The following is an 18,005-nucleotide window of genomic DNA, read 5'->3' as shown; positions in this document are numbered from 1 at the left end:
TCCTTTTAAGCTGAATAAAATGAAAATAAATTCCATGTAGTGTGGCAGAGTGAATTCCATCGTAACCAGCACTGTGTGAAAGAGCATTTTCAGACTGCAGGTTGCATATCACTATCCGATCCCACTCAGTTAGATTAGAGTCAGATCAGTGGCACAAGCCAGATCAAAGAGACCAATCCAGACCCATTGTTGGATGCTACTGAGGCCAGAGTTGAAAATGGTTAAAACCTCCCAGACATTGCTGTAGACATCACATCCTTCATCCATCGTTGAGCTATAAGGAGTTTCCACACCACGCTGTGCTCTCAGTTAATCAGTCTTTTCATCTGCTAACTCCTCCACATGAGTGCAGTTTAACAACTGGTATGTCATTCTAAACACTGTTAAAAACTTTTATTTTATCATTGGGCTATTCAGAATTTACTCATCTCCAAGAACATGTTACAAGCTGCAGTGTTTTATAATGAAGCTGTGATATGAGTGTGTCTCACAGTCCTGTCTGTCTCTCTGTGACTTTACACCACAATAACAACTCATGCAGTAACATTCTTCCCCCCCCATTTCCTAACTTCCACTCTTATATAACACACACACACACACACACACACACACACACACACACAGTCGACAGCCTCTCCTAATGAAGCCCTCAGGGTCCCCAGCAGAGCTTCTGTCTCAGAGATCCATGCCTTACCACACACATACACACAATACAGATGTGAAGACAGATAGAGTTAGAGAGACTGAGAGGTGGAAAGGACATGGTCTAAGTTACTGAGAGTGAGAGAGAGAGAGAGAGAGAGAGAGCGAGAGAGAGAGCTCATAAACAGATGGATTTATTAGTCTATTTATTTCAACAATGAGGTGTTGCAGCGCAGTGTGGTTCTGAGTTATAACTGCATTCTTATGGACTTGTGTGTATACACCTGCACATCCTGTATAGACTGACCAACACTAACACCCTGTCTTTTGAAAGCACAGAGAGACAGGGAGTGAGAGAGACAGGGAGCGAGACAGACAGGGAGAGAGAGAGACAGGGAGCGAGAGAGACAGGAACAAAGGGAGAGACAAGGATAAGGAGAAAGAGAGAGTAAAAGTGAGAGTGAGACAGGAAGAGGATATGACCTTTAATATCTGACTGGCATAAATTTAGTTGCAGTATGGAGCAGGAAAAAGAGAGAGAGAGAGAGAGAGAGAGAGAGAGAGAGAGAGAATTATACAGGCAGAGAGAGACAGAACTTTAGCGTCAGTGAGTGTACCAGAGAGGGTGACGTAAAGGGAGACAATGGAAGTGAGACAGTTTTGATGGTTTCTCCGTAAGTGATATGAAGTCAGTGAGCGTGCAGAGCTGAAGCATCAGTGAGCGAGACAGACAGATGGAGAGACAGACAGAGAGAGAGACAGTGAGAGGAGGGCAGAGATGAGCAATAGTGAAAGGGGCAGTAGGGGGAGGGGTGAGGCAGGCGAGCCGGGTGGGCGGCGTCTTTGCCGTGGGCCGTTACACAGCGGTGTGTTACAGCAGGTGATGCAGACGGAGTTGAGCTTCCCTGTACAGAACTGCTGATACCCTGATGATGCGATCAGACACGCCCCAGACGACGCACATGACTTCCTGTAGTGTACACCTGTATACACACACAGAAATTACTTTAATTTACTACCCTAAATTAATATTTGATGAACAGAAAAGTCACATTTTAAAGAACAATAATTTCCCCACCAAGTTCTTTGTTTTTCATTTTTTTCCCCACTTCAATACTTAAACATTTAATAATGAACTGATTTAAATACTAGTGCTCATTAAACATAAATGTGGATCAGGTGCAAACAGTCATGTGACATAAAACGTCATGACCGTGTGTGGCGCAGTGGCTGATGGGAGTCGTCGTCCTGCGCCGTGTTTGGTGCAACCATGGCAATATTTTTACTATTAATTAGATTGTTCTATTTGTTATTGATTTGTTGAGTTCACTGATAAGTGTATATGTGGTTTTAACATTTCCTCTTTTCCCTTCTTTTTTTTCCTCTCCCTCTTTTACTTTGTGACTTTAATAGTGGCTGTAGGTTAAAAGAAAATAAGGACACAAATTCTACTTTATAAATTACACAGTAAAATGATCTGTGCCTCTACACTAATACTGATTATTCCCCATAGACTCCATTACAACTTTATCATGGATATTGGGTTATGTCATTCAGTTAACTCACAAATTCTGCTTGGTTTTTCATGCATTCTTATTTAGATTGTTTATTATTTATATTAAATAAACTCATAGATGAGCTCATAAGTACATTTGTAAATACACTTTTACATTAAGCATAACAGTAACAGCTTTCTCCTCACTTTATATAACCTCACTCCACTGTGGGTCATATCTCACTGACCATGTTCATCATGTACTGTGCAACTCATTTTATAAAATAAGATCAAATAAAACCAGAAGCACACTGAGGAATCATGATGGAATATCTAACCTGCTTACACACTGTCATTGTATTCTTACTCAGGATCCATCAAAGAACTTGCGGTTATTCCATGAAGCAAGCTAACTAGATAAGCCAGGTTTATTTCAACAAGCCCGGCTAATTTCCGTTCTGCAAACGAAGCTAATCGAAGCTGATATACATTTGAACCAAGTATATTCAACTTCTATAAAGTGTATGAACTTTTTCTTACAGTGTAGTTAGAGCACAGACAGTAAAATCTGGCTAAATAATCTTATATATACTGTATATGATTTATGAGCAGAACCAATTAATTGTCTTTTATATAATTGTTTATCTGTTTGTTTTAATGATATGTTCTTACACATTTATTCAGATGTATATTCTCTGCCATGCTGCTTCTTCAGCTTTGTTAATTGCCAAGGTGCTGCTTTTATTTACAATCATGTTTTTCTATTTGTTGTATAATTTAATTATATGTCATTGTTCCTCATATATCATGTGTGGGTGTGAGCTTCGATCAGCAAATTCTGGCTTGAATGAGAGGAATTTCATGGATGGATTGACCTGTTACTCTAAATCAAGCAAGCCTATTTCCAACAAGTCCCACTTTTATTAGCTCACTGCCTGGAATAGCCCCCTTGTTTTTATTAACCCACCCACACACACACACACACACACACACCATACAACATCAACAACAACACCACGAACAACAACACTGAAAACAATAACAACCATGACAAAGATTTAAAAAAAAAATCACCATCAGCAATATCACCAACAACATAAACAATCATGACGATAAAAGCATCGATAAAAGCAATAACACAACAGCAATAACAGCATCAACAACTATGACATCAACAGTAACAACAACATAATAAGCAACCTGGCGGTGTGTGTAGACTACACATCCAGAGGGTGCCGTGATTGTATCAGAGGTTTTAATCGCATTGACTGAAGACAATACTGCTTAAATTACCTTCAAACATCAACAAACTAGAGAAAAGAATATCCTGGATATCCATACAATTATTCCTGGGAGCCTACAAAGCCAACTCATCCCCACATCTGGCCTGTCATGATCATGTTTCACTGGTGTTGAACCCGTCCTATATGCCGCTAATCAGCAGAACAAAGCCAGATGTTAATACTTTCAAAGTTTGGAGTGAGGAAGCCACCTCACAACTGCAAGATTGTTTTGAGCTTACAGACAGGGATGTATTCATGAGGACAGCTGATCTAGAGGAATATAGTACATCAGTCCTGGCCTACATAGACGTCTGCACTGAGACCGTTCTAACAACTAAACCCATCAAAGTGTTCCCCACCCAGAAGCCATTGCTGGACAGGAGGGTCCGGTCTGTATCACTGTAACTGTAACAGAATGAACTCTAGGAAACTGAAATTTACTGAAGAAGGGGGTGATTGAACACACGGGGAAATGGCAAAAATAGAAATATAAATTAACAACAAGAACAATAACACTAATAACGCTAATGCTACAATACTGTAACACATTCACACTGCTGAAACACTGTATCTCTGTAATGTTACAAAACTGTAATAGTGTAACCCTGCAATGATGTTACAGTTAACACTTACAATGTAACACTAACAGTAACACTAACAGTTACACTGTAACACTGTACCTCTGTAATGATACACTGCTGTAACACGGGGTTGTTATACAGGCAACGGGGCCGTTATAACGGCGAAGGGGCCGTTATAAAAGCGACGGGGCTGTTATAACGGCGACGGGGATGTTATAAAGGCGACGGGGCTGTTATAACGGTGAAGGGGCTGTTATAAAGGCGACGGGGCCGTTATAACGGTGAAGGGGCTGTTATAAAGGCAAAGGGGCTGTTATAACGGCGAAGGGGCTGTTAGAAAGGCGACGGGGCTGTTATAACGGCGAAGGGGCTGTTATAAAGGCGACGGGGCTGTTATAACGGCGAAGGGGCTGTTATAACGGCGACGGGGCTGTTAGAAAGGCGACGGGGCTGTTATAACGGCGAAGGGGCTGTTATAAAGGCAAAGGGGCTGTTATAACGGCGAAGGGGCTGTTAGAAAGGCGACGGGGCTGTTATAACGGCGAAGGGGCTGTTATAAAGGCGACGGGGCTGTTATAACGGCGAAGGGGCTGTTATAACGGCGACGGGGCTGTTAGAAAGGCGACGGGGCTATTATAACGGCGAAGGGGCTGTTATAAAGGCGACGGGGCTGTTATAACGGCGAAGGGGCTGTTATAAAGGCAACGGGGCTGTTATAACGGCGAAGGGGCTGTTATAACGGCGAAGGGGCTGTCATAACGGCGAAGGGGCTGTCATAACGGCGAAGGGGCTGTCATAACGGCGAAGGGGCTGTCATAACGGCGAAGGGGCTGTTATAACGGCGACGGGGTTGTTATAAATGCGACGGGGCTGTTATAACGGCGAAGGGGCTGTTATAAAGGTGACGGGGCTGTTATAACGGCGAAGGGGCTGTTATAAAGGTGACGGGGCTGTTATAACGGCGAAGGGGCTGTTATAAAGGTGACGGGGCTGTTATAACGGAGAAGGGGCTGTTATAAAGGTGACGGGGCTGTTATAACGGCGAAGGGGCTGTTATAAAGGTGACGGGGCTGTTATAACGGAGAAGGGGCTGTTATAAAGGTGACGGGGCTGTTATAACGGAGAAGGGGCTGTTATAAAGGTGACGGGGCTGTTAGAAAGGCGACGGGGCTGTTATAACGGCGAAGGGGCTGTTATAAAGGCGACGGGGCTGTTATAACGGCGAAGGGGCTGTTATAAAGGCAACGGGGCTGTTATAACGGCGAAGGGGCTGTCATAACGGCGAAGGGGCTGTCATAACGGCGAAGGGGCTGTCATAACGGCGAAGGGGCTGTCATAACGGCGAAGGGGCTGTTATAACGGCGACGGGGTTGTTATAAATGCGACGGGGCTGTTATAACGGCGAAGGGGCTGTTATAAAGGCGACGGGGCTGTTATAACGGCGAAGGGGCTGTTATAAAGGTGACGGGGCTGTTATAACGGAGAAGGGGCTGTTATAAAGGTGACGGGGCTGTTATAACGGAGAAGGGGCTGTTATAACAGTGACGGGGCTGTTATAACGGAGAAGGGGTTGTTATAACGGAGAAGGGGCTGTTATAACAGTGACGGGGCTGTTATAAAGGCGACGGGGTTGTTATGACGGGGACATGGCTGTTATGACGGCGACGGGGACGTTATGACAACAACAGGGTTGTTATCATGGCGAAGGGGTTGTTATAACGGCAACAGGGCTGTTATAACGGACAAAGGGCTGTTATGACGGCGAAGGGGCTGTTATGACGGGGACGTGGCTGTTATGACGGCGACGGGGACGTGGCTGTCATGACGGAGGTGGGGCTGTTATAAAGGTGACGGGGCTGTTATAACGGTGACGGGGCTGTTATAAAGGCGATGGGGTTGTTATGACGGGGACGTGGCTGTTATGACGGCGACAGAGGCTGTTATGACGGCGACAGGGTTGTTATGACGGCGACAGGGTTGTTATGACGGCGACAGGGTTGTTATCATAGCGAAGGGGCTATTACAATGGCGATGGGGCTATTTTAACGGCAACAGGGCTGTTATGACGGCAACAGGGTTGTTATAACGGGGACGTGGCTGTTATAACGGCGACGGGGTTGTTATAACGGGGACGTGGCTGTTATGACGGCGACAGGGTTGTTATACGTCTAGACTCAGGGGGCGGTTCTTGTTTGGAGTGAATAAACGGGTAAACATTTTAAAAATCTGACACTGTGTTCTTACCGTCCCACCTGATGAGAACTTCCTTCTGGCACATGTCCTGCACATTAACAGTGCAGTTAACGATGAACTCTGGAGATGAGCAGTCATCCTGCTGAATCTCCTCACACTGATAACACTGAATCTGCAGAGCACCAACTACACACACACACACACACACACACAGGTGACATGTTTATTAACACAAAATAAGATTCTGACCAAAAGAATCTGGTTCATAAGTAGAGTTAGTGAGTGTAGTTTATGAGTACACTTTACACGTGCAGTTTGTATTTTATATGTGCTGTTGGTGAGTGCAGTTTATGTGTGTGTCAGTGTGAACACGTGAGGACGTTGTGTAAGATAAAACAAAGGCAACCTGAGTAAACACACAATAGTGTGAGTTTCACTGACACACAAACTTACTCCGGTCACCCTCCCCAAACCCATATGCCTTTTACACACAAATAAACGTACACTATATTAAAGCATTATAAGCTCCACCTCCTCCTCATGTCAAGGGGACGCCCCTTTATCTTCTGAAGCAACGCCCTGTTGTCTGGTCAGAGATGTTATTTCAGGTCTAACTGCTTCAACTCCGAGTGGAACAGAAGAGCCTCGCTCTGTAATGGAGATCAACTGACTTGATCTGTCTTGATTTTCTCTTTGTGGAATTATGTACTGCTGATGTGTGTCTTCCACAGCTGTGTGTGTGTGTGTGTGTGTGTGTGTGTGTGTGTGTGTGTGTGTGTACACATTAACACACTTCACACAGATCCTTGTTTTGACAATATAGCTGAGCTCACACACCTGTGAGTCTTTCATACCCAGCATTCTCCTTCACTTTTCTGAATAAAGATGTGAGCGTCAGGTGGGGACATGGGCTCACTGCAGTAGAGTTTGTCAGTACTGTCTAGACCACCACCTTTAAACCAGAAAAATATCAGGGATAGAAAATGTGGACAGAATCATGAAATGGTGTTTTTTTCTAATACAACGTAAAAATAATTTGTGAATATAAATTTAAAACCAAAAAATATAATGATATATGAATTAGATCACATTTTGCCCACAGACACACCCGACAGACACACCCCACAGACACAGACATGCCCCACAGAAACACCCCACAGACACACCCCACAGACATGCCCCACAGACATAGACACACCTCGTAGACACAGACACAGACACGCCCTACAGACGGAGACATGCCTCACGGACACAGACACGCCCCACGAACACAGACAGGCCCCACAGACATGGCCCACAGACACAGACACGCCCCACAGACACACCCCACAGACACGCCCCACAGACACAGACATGCCCCACAGACACACCCCACAGACATAGACACGCCTCATAGACACAGACACAATTCACCGACACAGACACGACCTACAGTTGGAGACATGCCTCACGGACACAGACACGCCCCACAGACACGCCCCACGAACACAGACAGGCCCCACAGACATGGCCCACAGACACGCCCCACAGACACACCCCACAGACATGCCCCACAGACACAGACATGCCCCACAGACACACCCCACAGACATAGACACGCTTCATAGACACAGACACAATTCACAGACACAGACACGACCTACAGTTGGAGACATGCCTCACGGACACAGACACGTCTCACAGATACAACCACGCCCCACAGCCACGCCCCACGAACACAGACACGCCCCACATACACAGACACGCCCCACAGACAAACACCATTTTAGACAAGATTTATTCTCCGATGTTTAGATTAGTTAAAATAATGTCAATAATCTGATAAATCATGAACACTGCAATAATCTGATTATTACTACATGACACACTTTTGCTTTTTAACATCTTGATGTGTGTAAATTTGTGTGTGAATTATGAAGTAATTAACATTAATAAAAATGCACTTCATTAATATATGATATTAATATAAGGTGAGGATGTGTAATCACATGTGTACACACTGCAGGCTTATAAACGCTGTGGCCTCCACGGGTCTGTAAAGCCTTATGCACTTACCGCCATGATGTAGAAAAACACTGCACACAAAGTGACCTTTATATTCTCTCTCTCTCTCTCACACACACACACACACACACACAGTTAGCCACAGGAGCATTTCTCAGGCCGAGAAAATATAAACGCAAGATATTCTGTAGTAATTATATAAAAATTTGTGTTAATGTTGAAAGCTCAGCAGTGTTTACTGATGTTCTGATGATTCTATTGGTTTAATGTGAAGAGATTTAACGTTTCACTCCACAGTGACACTCGTCACAATTAGTTCTGCACCACAGTTTCACACACACATACACACACACACACACACACACACACACACATTTATATGATTTAATAATTCATATACTTTTATATATATATATATATATATATATATATATATATATATATATATTTGCTGAACACTTTATTAGGAACATTTGTACACCTACTCATTCATGCAGTCATCTAATCAGCCAATCATATGTTAGCAGTGCAATGTATAACATCAAGCAGATACGGGCAGCAGCTTCGGGTAATGTTCACATCAACCATCAGAATGAGGAAACTTCTCCCCGTGATTTTGACCGTGGTATGATTGTTGGTGCCAGACAGGCTGGTTTCAGTATTTCTATAACTGCTGATCTCCTGGGATTTTCACACACACACACACACACACACACACACACACACACAAGTCTCTAGAGTTACTCAGAATGGTGCAATAAAGAAAAAACATCCAGTGAGCAGCAGTTCTGAGGACGGAAACATCTTGTTGATGAGAGAGGTCAGAGGAGAACTGTCAGACTGGTTGGAGCTGAGAAAAAAGCTACAGTAACTCTGATAATCACTCTGTATCATTGTGGTGAGCAGAAAAGCTTCTCAGAATGCACAACTCATTGAACCTTGAGGTGGATAAGCTACAACAGCAGAAGACCACGTCGGGTTCCTCTTCTGTCAGCCAAGAACAGAAAGCTGAGGCTGCAGTGGACACAGACTCACAACACTGGGCAGCTGAAGACTGAGAAACATCACCTGGACTGATGAATCTTGATTTCTGCTGAGGCACACAGATGGTTGGGTCAGAATTTGGCTCCAACAGCATGAACCCATGGACCCACCCTGTCTTGTGTCACCAGTCCAGGCTGGTGGAGGTGGTGTAATGGTGTGGGGAATGTTTTCTTGGTGCACTTTGGGCTGTTAATAATAATAAGTAAATACCACAACATATCTGAGTATTGTTGCTGACCAGGTGAATCCCTTCATGGCCACAAATGACCATCTTCTAATGGCTATTTCTAGCATGATAATGCACCATGTCACAAAGCACAGTCATCTCAAACTGGGTTTATGAACATGAAAATAACTTTAGTGTTCTTCACTGGCCTTCACAGTCACTGGATCTGAATCCAGAACGGAATCATCTCAACATGGAGCAGGAGAACGTTATTGCGGAATCATCTCAACATGGAGCAGGAGAACGTTATTGCGGAATCATCTCGACATGGAGCAGGAGAACGTTAGAGCGGAATCATCTCGACATGGAGCAGGAGAACGTTAGAGCGGAATCATCTCGACATGGAGCAGAACCTCAAAGGACTGTTTCCAACATCTTGTGGAATCCATGAAGCATTGAGTCTAAAGGGAGGCTCTACACAGTATTAGTGTAGTGTTCCTAATAAATTGTGTATATCACATACACTTTGGGGGTTTTGTTTTGATTTTATTTTAAATTGAATATTAATTAACATGCCTTAATATTCCCCTAATAATAATAAACTTAATTTTAACCTAATTAAAATCCTGCACTGGATTTAATAAATTATAAATTTGCACAGAGGGTTTGATGTTAATATTCATTAAAGAGGATTGTTTAAAAATTATAAAGTATTATGTCTATTAAGTATTATCTCTCTGTGATTTTAAATAATTTTCCAAAAACATACTTATATAATTTTATGTATAATTTTGCTGCAATGTTTTGGTATAAAACAGAAATGTATTGGCAGCAACTGATTTACTACTATATATTAAATACAGTGTGTGTGTGTGTGTGTGTGTGTGTGTGTGTGTGTGTGTGTGTATTATGTGCACAAGAATCTTTTTCTTCATCACACACACACACACACACACACACACACACACACACACATTCAGGGGCTGATTTTTTTTACATTACAGTATAATATCATATATTAATAATTGTGTAATGTTTTGAGTGTGTCCTATTAACTTCCTCCTCCTCATCATCATCATGGTTCCGTCCCAAACCTAACACACACTGTAAAATCTGTAGAGCATCATTCACTGTCTTTACAAAAAAAATCTTTAGAGTGATGGTTCCCTAAAGAACCTTTTGGTTCTCATTAATTCTAGCTAAAATATTTTAGTACTCTGTAGCACAAACAAACCCGAGAGATAAAGAATCATCAGGATATCAGAAAAAAAGGTTCTCTTACAGCAAACGTTCTGAAGAATTTTCACTGATTCCTTTAAATAAATAAATACACAAATAAATAATCTGTTATATTGTAATAATTAATTAATTAATAACACATGGATTAATTAACATGATTAACTCAGGAGATTTAATGTGCGCGCGAGAAGCTTCCTCTTATTACCGACACAGAGATATAATTATAACTTATTTAGTTGTAAATGTTTATGAGTTTATGAGGAGGCACGTGAAGTCATCAGCACACTGACGTGATGATCGCATTAACATGTAATGAGTTTCAATCAGGAACTAAATCACACACACACACACACACACACACACCTGGGTCATCTTCATGTAATCCATTAATAACCAGGAGATTTAATTATAATTGTAATTCTAATTAAAAGCGCTCGTGTGTTCAGTTCATCTTCACGTCCTGATATTAATGTTATCAGATTTATTAATAAAAATAATAATGAATGTTTATCAGAGTCAGGCGTGCCTGCGTGTGCGCGCGCGCGGAAAATCAGCCTGCGCTAAATGTAGTAAAGAATAAATAATAATACTAAATGAGACGGCGTGCTGATTCCGATTCTTTATGAATAAAGCACGTGTTTATTATAAACTGTTATTGTCGTTATTAGTATTACTCTTAACAGTTTATTATACTGAGGTGAGTAATAAATCAGAGAGAGAGAGAGAGAGAGAGAGAGCGTTCTCCCGCCGCGCGCGCTCTAACGCTCCCCGGCATGTCCCACTTTGATCTCCGCCGCGTGAGCAGGTGTAACAGGTCTTCTGATGCCGCGCGCGTCTTTGTGTGTGTATGTATGTATATGTGTATATGTGTGGGTGTGGGTGTGTGTGCACGCGCGTTTTGCTTTGTTTTGGGGGTTTTACTCACCCTCCCGCAGACAGAGCAGCACCGTCAACACGCTGAAGCCCAGCACCGGCATCCTCCTCCTCGCGCTGGCGAGCATGTCACGGAACCCCCGGCAGCCCGCGCGCACCATCCATAGCGCTCTCTGTATCAGCGCGCGATAATTTCCCTCCTGCAGCACTCTACTGTGGGAAGAACGGCGCAGGAGAGCGTCACGTGACCGTAGGAAGCAGAAGAGGAGGTGGTGGTGGTGGTGGAGGAGGAGGGCAGGGTTCTTGGAGGAGGGAGTCTGACTTTTTATTTTATTTTATTTTATGTTCATATTTATGAACAGAAATCAGAGTAAGTCACTACGACACTAACATAAAAACTAAGCTACTGTATAGGCTGTAGGTCTCCGAGGCTCGTGCCTCAGTCCTGCTCTGTGCGTCTTTCTTCCATTACACACTACATAGAGGATTGTCCAGTTCCTGGATCAGGACACTCGTGTTATCCCTCCAGCACTACTGAAGGAAACCAATCCTCATAGTGCACATCTACAGCAAGCAGAAAACCATGAGGAACACAGCTTAAATGAGAACAAAGCTAGCTTACATCACAACATGCTACATCACACACAAACACACACAGAGAAGTAAAGTTCTCCTCACACTTTTCAAGTGTGATAATGTCAGTGATATATTCTTCCATGTGAGAAACACGAGAACGTTCATTTCAACACGTTATGCCCTGAAACGACTTGCATTGATGTGTAAATGTGTAAAGATCACACATTACTATAAATGAACTGTGTACAAATCATGTGTGAAAATAACATGAAAAACATTCAGCTAGCTAAAACAGCTACTGTACACTGAGCTAGCTAAGTGGAAATGGCTTGGTCATGGAGAGAGACAGAGAGACCGACTGACCTCTGGCCATGAGAGAGGGTGAGACAGACAGAGTGAGACAGAAACTGGATAGTCATGATTAAAGTCTCTTTAATAACCTTTCACAAACACTCAGGAGAATGATGTCAACTCGGGGAGAGGCATCACACTCTCCGCAACCCTCACGGCCCCTCATTTATCAGCCTGACACACACACACACACACACACACACACACACACACACACACAGATAACTCACCCACACACACACGTACACACACACACATACACACACGTACACACACACACATACACGCACACACACACGCACACACACGCACACACACACACAGATAACTCACACACACACACGTACACACACATACACGCACACACACACACACACACATGCACACACAGATAACTCACACACACACGTACGCACACACACATACACACAGATAACTCACACACACACACACATACACACACACATGCACACACACACACACACACACACACACACACACACACACAGATAACTCACCCACACACACACGTACACACACACACATACACACACGTACACACACACACATACACGCACACACACACGCACACACACGCACACACACACACAGATAACTCACACACACACACACGTACACACACATACACGCACACACACACACACATGCACACACAGATAACTCTCACACACACGTACGCACACACACATACACACAGATAACTCACACACACACACACATACACACACACATGCACACACACACACACACATACACACACGTACACACACACACACTCACGTACACAAACACAGATAACACACACACACACGCACACACACACGCACACATACACGTATACACACACAGATAACACACACACATGCACACACACACGTATACACACAGATAACACACACACACGCACACACGTACACACACGCACACATTCACACATACACACACACACGTACACACACACGCACATACATGCACACACACACACACTCACACACACATACACGCACATACACACACATACACGTACACACACACACACACTCACACACACACACACACACACACACATACACACATACATACACACACATATACACACATATACACACATACACATACACACATACACACATACACACACATACACACACACATACATACTCCTCCTCAAGCAGAACCAACAGCAGCTTGAGAAACTGGCCAGCAATTGGTATATCTGTCATATGTGGAAAAGATGGCGGGAGGAAAAGGCACAAGCCCAGATCAGGGATCACGTCGTCTCCCTCCCTCCCTCCCTGCCCTACAGAGAAGGTTGCTCTGCCTCCCTGCCCAGCTGATGACTTCATCCACCCCACCCTGCCCAGCTAAGGATGTCACTCCACCTCTCTGCTCAGATGTGGACAGTTGTGGTAGTTCAGTGGTTAAGACATTGGACTAATGACTACTGAATAGAAAGTCATGAGTCCATGCCCTTGACCAAGGCCCTTAACCCTCAACTGCTCAGTTGTATAAATAAGATACATGCAAGTTGCTCAGGATAAGGGCGTCTGCCAAATGCCATAAATGTAAATGTCCTCACTTTCTTGGCCGAGGACATCGCTCTGCCTCCTTGCTTCGCTGTTGTTGTTGTTACCCCCTCAGGCCTTACCATGGTTATTGCTATACTCAGGGGTATCCAGGCCACCTGTAACCAGGCCATCCAAAGTTTGACCACTTCAGGAGCCATGCCTAAAGGGAGGGGACAGGCTATGTCATGCCCACCATGGACAATTCCTGGAGTGGTTGGTTTAAGGGCATAGTTAACTTGGCGTTCTTTGGCATCTTTTGTGGTCATCCATAGTAGAAATCCATACTTTGTTTCACTGAGACTATTAAGGCTACCCTGGATAGGGCCCATGGGAGGATGCAAGTCTAAGGAACTTCATAACTCTTTCAACCGGACTGTTGACCTGTAGGTGGTATCCCTAGGTTACACTGAATGTGACTCACAATATTTACATAAAGGCCTTGAATGAGCTGCATTGTGAATCAAGTGTGTCGATGTTACACTAGGTTCTTGGGTATACCACACGTGCAAATCATCTGGATAATGCAGTAGGTAGGGCACATCATGGAATAAAACAGTGAGCCTTGGAAAATCTATCATTCATAGGATTCTTGGGTTTTCTTTTGAAAAGGGGTAAATCAGTTATGACATCAGTTATGACATCTATGACATCTATTTTGGTCATGGCACCCCTTCCAGGGTGTCTCCCACCTGATAGGCTCCAGGCTTCCTGCAACCCTGTGTAGGATAAGTGGTACAGAAAATGGCTGGATGATACAAGCAGAACCTGGCCTCAGAGTTTACATTCTTGAACTCTTCAGCAATAAGAGCCTGTAAAATGTGGATCTGGCTGGTCTGGTATTCATGCCTCTTTGCTGACTTGATGTATTCCAGATTGAGGTGTCCCATCAGTACTATGAAGAGCTCTCTCAAATCAGTGCCACCTTAATGACCAGTAGGGACCACATTGTCTAGGGGACCAGGAACAGAAGGACGCATCAACAGAATTTTTACTGGGGGTTTGGAATGATGATTTACCGGATTACCTCTTCTTACTACCTCGAGGGAGTCACATATTTCAGACTGATCTTACAGCAAGTTGAAGTTAAGGTCCCAGGTTGATAACCAAATCTGATCCTGGGTTTCAACTCTCTCTCTCTCTCTCTCTCACACACACACACACACACACACACACACACACACACACAGACATAGACTAGCCAAAAAGTCTCAAACATACTTCCAGGGATGTAACAGTCACATGAGGGAAGAAGGTAAACCGGGATTGAGGTGTCTTTTTTATCAGTAGTGGTGTACTGAGAGGTGAACTTTTTTACCATATTCGGAGAGTGGCTCAAGCTAGCGTAAGTAATGATGCTAAACTATTCATTCATTTATCTTCATAAGCACTGTATCCTGGTCAGGGTGACGGTGGACCCCAAGTCTATGCAGGGAATACTGAGTGTGAGGCGGGAATACACTTCTGATGGTATGCCAGTTCATGTCATGATTATATTGTCCAATTAAATCAGTACACACACACGAGGAGTTATTCCTTTCTGTAAGTCCATTCACACTCATGAGAAAGGCCAAGGAATTTATGCATGGAGAAGAGAATGCACACACACACACACACACACACACTACTCCAAAAGCTCACACATCTTTATTTTATCTTCTGAAGGGTTTCGATTAAACCGGACTTCATTACACCTCTGTGTGTGTGCGCGCGTGTGTTTGTGTGTTTAACTGAAAACATCTGATGATTTAAACATTAGAGCAAGTGTACAGTGTAAAGCTCTTCCTTTGTTCTGTTTAATTTGCACCTCACTCATATTCACCAACTGTGTGTGTGTGTGTGTGTGTGTGTGTGAGAGAGAGAGAGAGAAATTGTGATCATTCACATGTATTCATTCCAGTCCAGATCTTCACCCAGCACAGATAATCACAGCAGCACTCGGTTAGACACACAGACAGCTAACATAATGCCAATGTTACTATGTTTGTTAGAAAGCAAGCTAAGTAAGGATTTAAACAGAGCAGGTTGTTAATATGATGAAGCTTTCTATAAGGAGTCTCCAGTGTCAGTGCTTTGTAACAGTCAGAGGCACGATGGAACTGGAGGTTTTCTGACATCTTCAGGACAGAGGAGTTTACACTTGGTGGTTTCTCGCCAACACGACAAGCTGCGTTTTAATTTTTTATTAACCTTAAGAGAGAAAAAAAAGAGAGAGTGCTGGTGAGGGAACGACTGTTTATAGCTGCTGTAACGTAAGTTATAACTACACTATAACTATACTATAAGCACATAAATAGTGAGGTGCGAGTTGTGGAGGTCGTCTGCTGGAGTTTAATGCAAAAGAAAAGCAGAACAGCATTTACAATATAAAGTGTCATTTTTTAGCTCTTATTAACATTGTTTGAAGGTAGATTGTGCCTTAAATGGTTAAATAAAACTAAACTCCAGATTGCACGGAAGTAGAGCCTTCTGAGCTATAGAAAGGCTCTTCACTTTCTATGAACTGCTAGATCAGGCTACCGCTTCACCATAATAAATACCAAAAATATTTATACTTATTTAATACTGTAGCAAAGGTAACTAGGAATAAGACCACCACAGAAGCTTGCACACATTAGAATGTAGTGATGACTTTGCGATTTTTATTTTAAGCAAAAAATTTAGAAGATTAATTTCAAGCCAGACAAATTGATAACTGACTATGTAGATGATTATATAACCATATTAGATTAGCAATTAGAATGCTTTACTCACCTTTAATGGACTGAACAAATTTCAATAATTTCTTCAGCAAAATCAAGTTGTGTACTAGATCCTTTCCAGTTTGATATGATAGACTTTATGTTACAACTGTAATGATGGTCATACTCAAGATCTTTTTCTGGGGCATCTGTGGCTCAGGTGGTAGAGCAGGTTGTCCACTAATCACAGGGTTGGTGGTTTGATCCCCAGGTCACATGCCTCCACATGATGAAGTGTCCTTGGGCAAGACCCCATACCCCAAGTTGCTCCCAATGGCAGGCTAGTGCCTTGCATGGTAGCTCTGCTGCCAATGGTTTGTGAGTGTGTGTGTGTGTGTGTGTGTGTGTGTGTGTGAGTGTGTGTGTGTGTGTGTGTGTGTGTGAGTGTGTGTGTGTGTGTGTGAATGAGAAACAGTGTAAAGTGCTTTGGAGAACTGCTGAGGTTAAAAGGTGCAAAAAAAAAAAGTGCAGACCATTTACCATTTAAAACACTTCATTTCGTGTTTTAACCATTCCCATGTGTTTCATTTTCCTGATTGATTAGTGCTCCTATTTAAGTTCCCTGGTTTTCTCCTCAGTTGCTGGAGCGTTGCATGTAGTGAGGTTATGTTTCTGAGTTCTCATATTTGTTATTGTTCAGTTTATGCACTGTTTGTTTTTGTTTGGTGTTTTCTTAGGGTTTTCTTTCCTAGTTGTACTAAGTTTCTGATAGCCCCGGTTCCTTGTATGTTATTCCTTGTGTTTGTTTTCCTGAGCTTGTTTCTCAAGTCTGTTTCCCTGAGCCTGTTCCCTGCGTCTGTCTCCTAATAAAGAAGTTCTGCATTTTGTACCTGCCTCTCTGGTCTCCCCTCATGACAATAGTACACAGTTATAGAAGAGAAATTATGTATAATCGCACTATCCGGTGTCACCCAGTTGAGGATGGGTTCCCTTTTGAGTCTGCTTCTTCTCAAGATTTCTTCCTCATATCGTTATAATTTAGTATGATATTTAGTAATATTTAGAATGAAATTTTCATCATGTGGAAGGGACACCATTAGGGACAAGATTATAGTGCCCTACATCATGTGTAGTGAGGCAGTTGGGTTGTCCTACATCATGCGAAGGTACACGATCAGAGTGCATGTGAAGGGGCAGGATCAGAGTGTTCTACATCATGTGAAGGGGAAAGATCAGAGTGTTCTACATCATGTGAAGGGGCAGGATCAGAGTGTTCTACATCATGTGAAGG

General features: G+C 43.1%; 1 protein-coding gene across 1 annotated transcript; it reads right to left on the bottom strand.

The window, feature by feature from the left end:
* Positions 1 to 1,040: 1,040 nt before the first annotated feature.
* LOC128601851 (ly6/PLAUR domain-containing protein 1-like) lies at positions 1,041 to 14,923 on the bottom strand. Its single transcript, XM_053615247.1, has 4 exons — positions 14,802 to 14,923; positions 11,573 to 11,733; positions 6,246 to 6,380; positions 1,041 to 1,625 (listed from the first exon to the last, which is right to left on the bottom strand). Exons 1-4 carry the CDS (start codon positions 14,921 to 14,923, stop codon positions 1,357 to 1,359), a joined length of 687 nt encoding a protein of 228 aa, XP_053471222.1. The 3' UTR covers positions 1,041 to 1,356.
* Between the last annotated feature and the right edge of the window lie 3,082 nt (positions 14,924 to 18,005).

Source organism: Ictalurus furcatus, chromosome 26 (assembly GCF_023375685.1).
Source record: "Ictalurus furcatus strain D&B chromosome 26, Billie_1.0, whole genome shotgun sequence".
In the NCBI taxonomy this organism is placed as follows: domain Eukaryota; kingdom Metazoa; phylum Chordata; class Actinopteri; order Siluriformes; family Ictaluridae; genus Ictalurus; species Ictalurus furcatus.
Note: the sequence above shows the minus strand (reverse complement) of the source record. Positions and strands in the feature narration are given on the sequence as shown.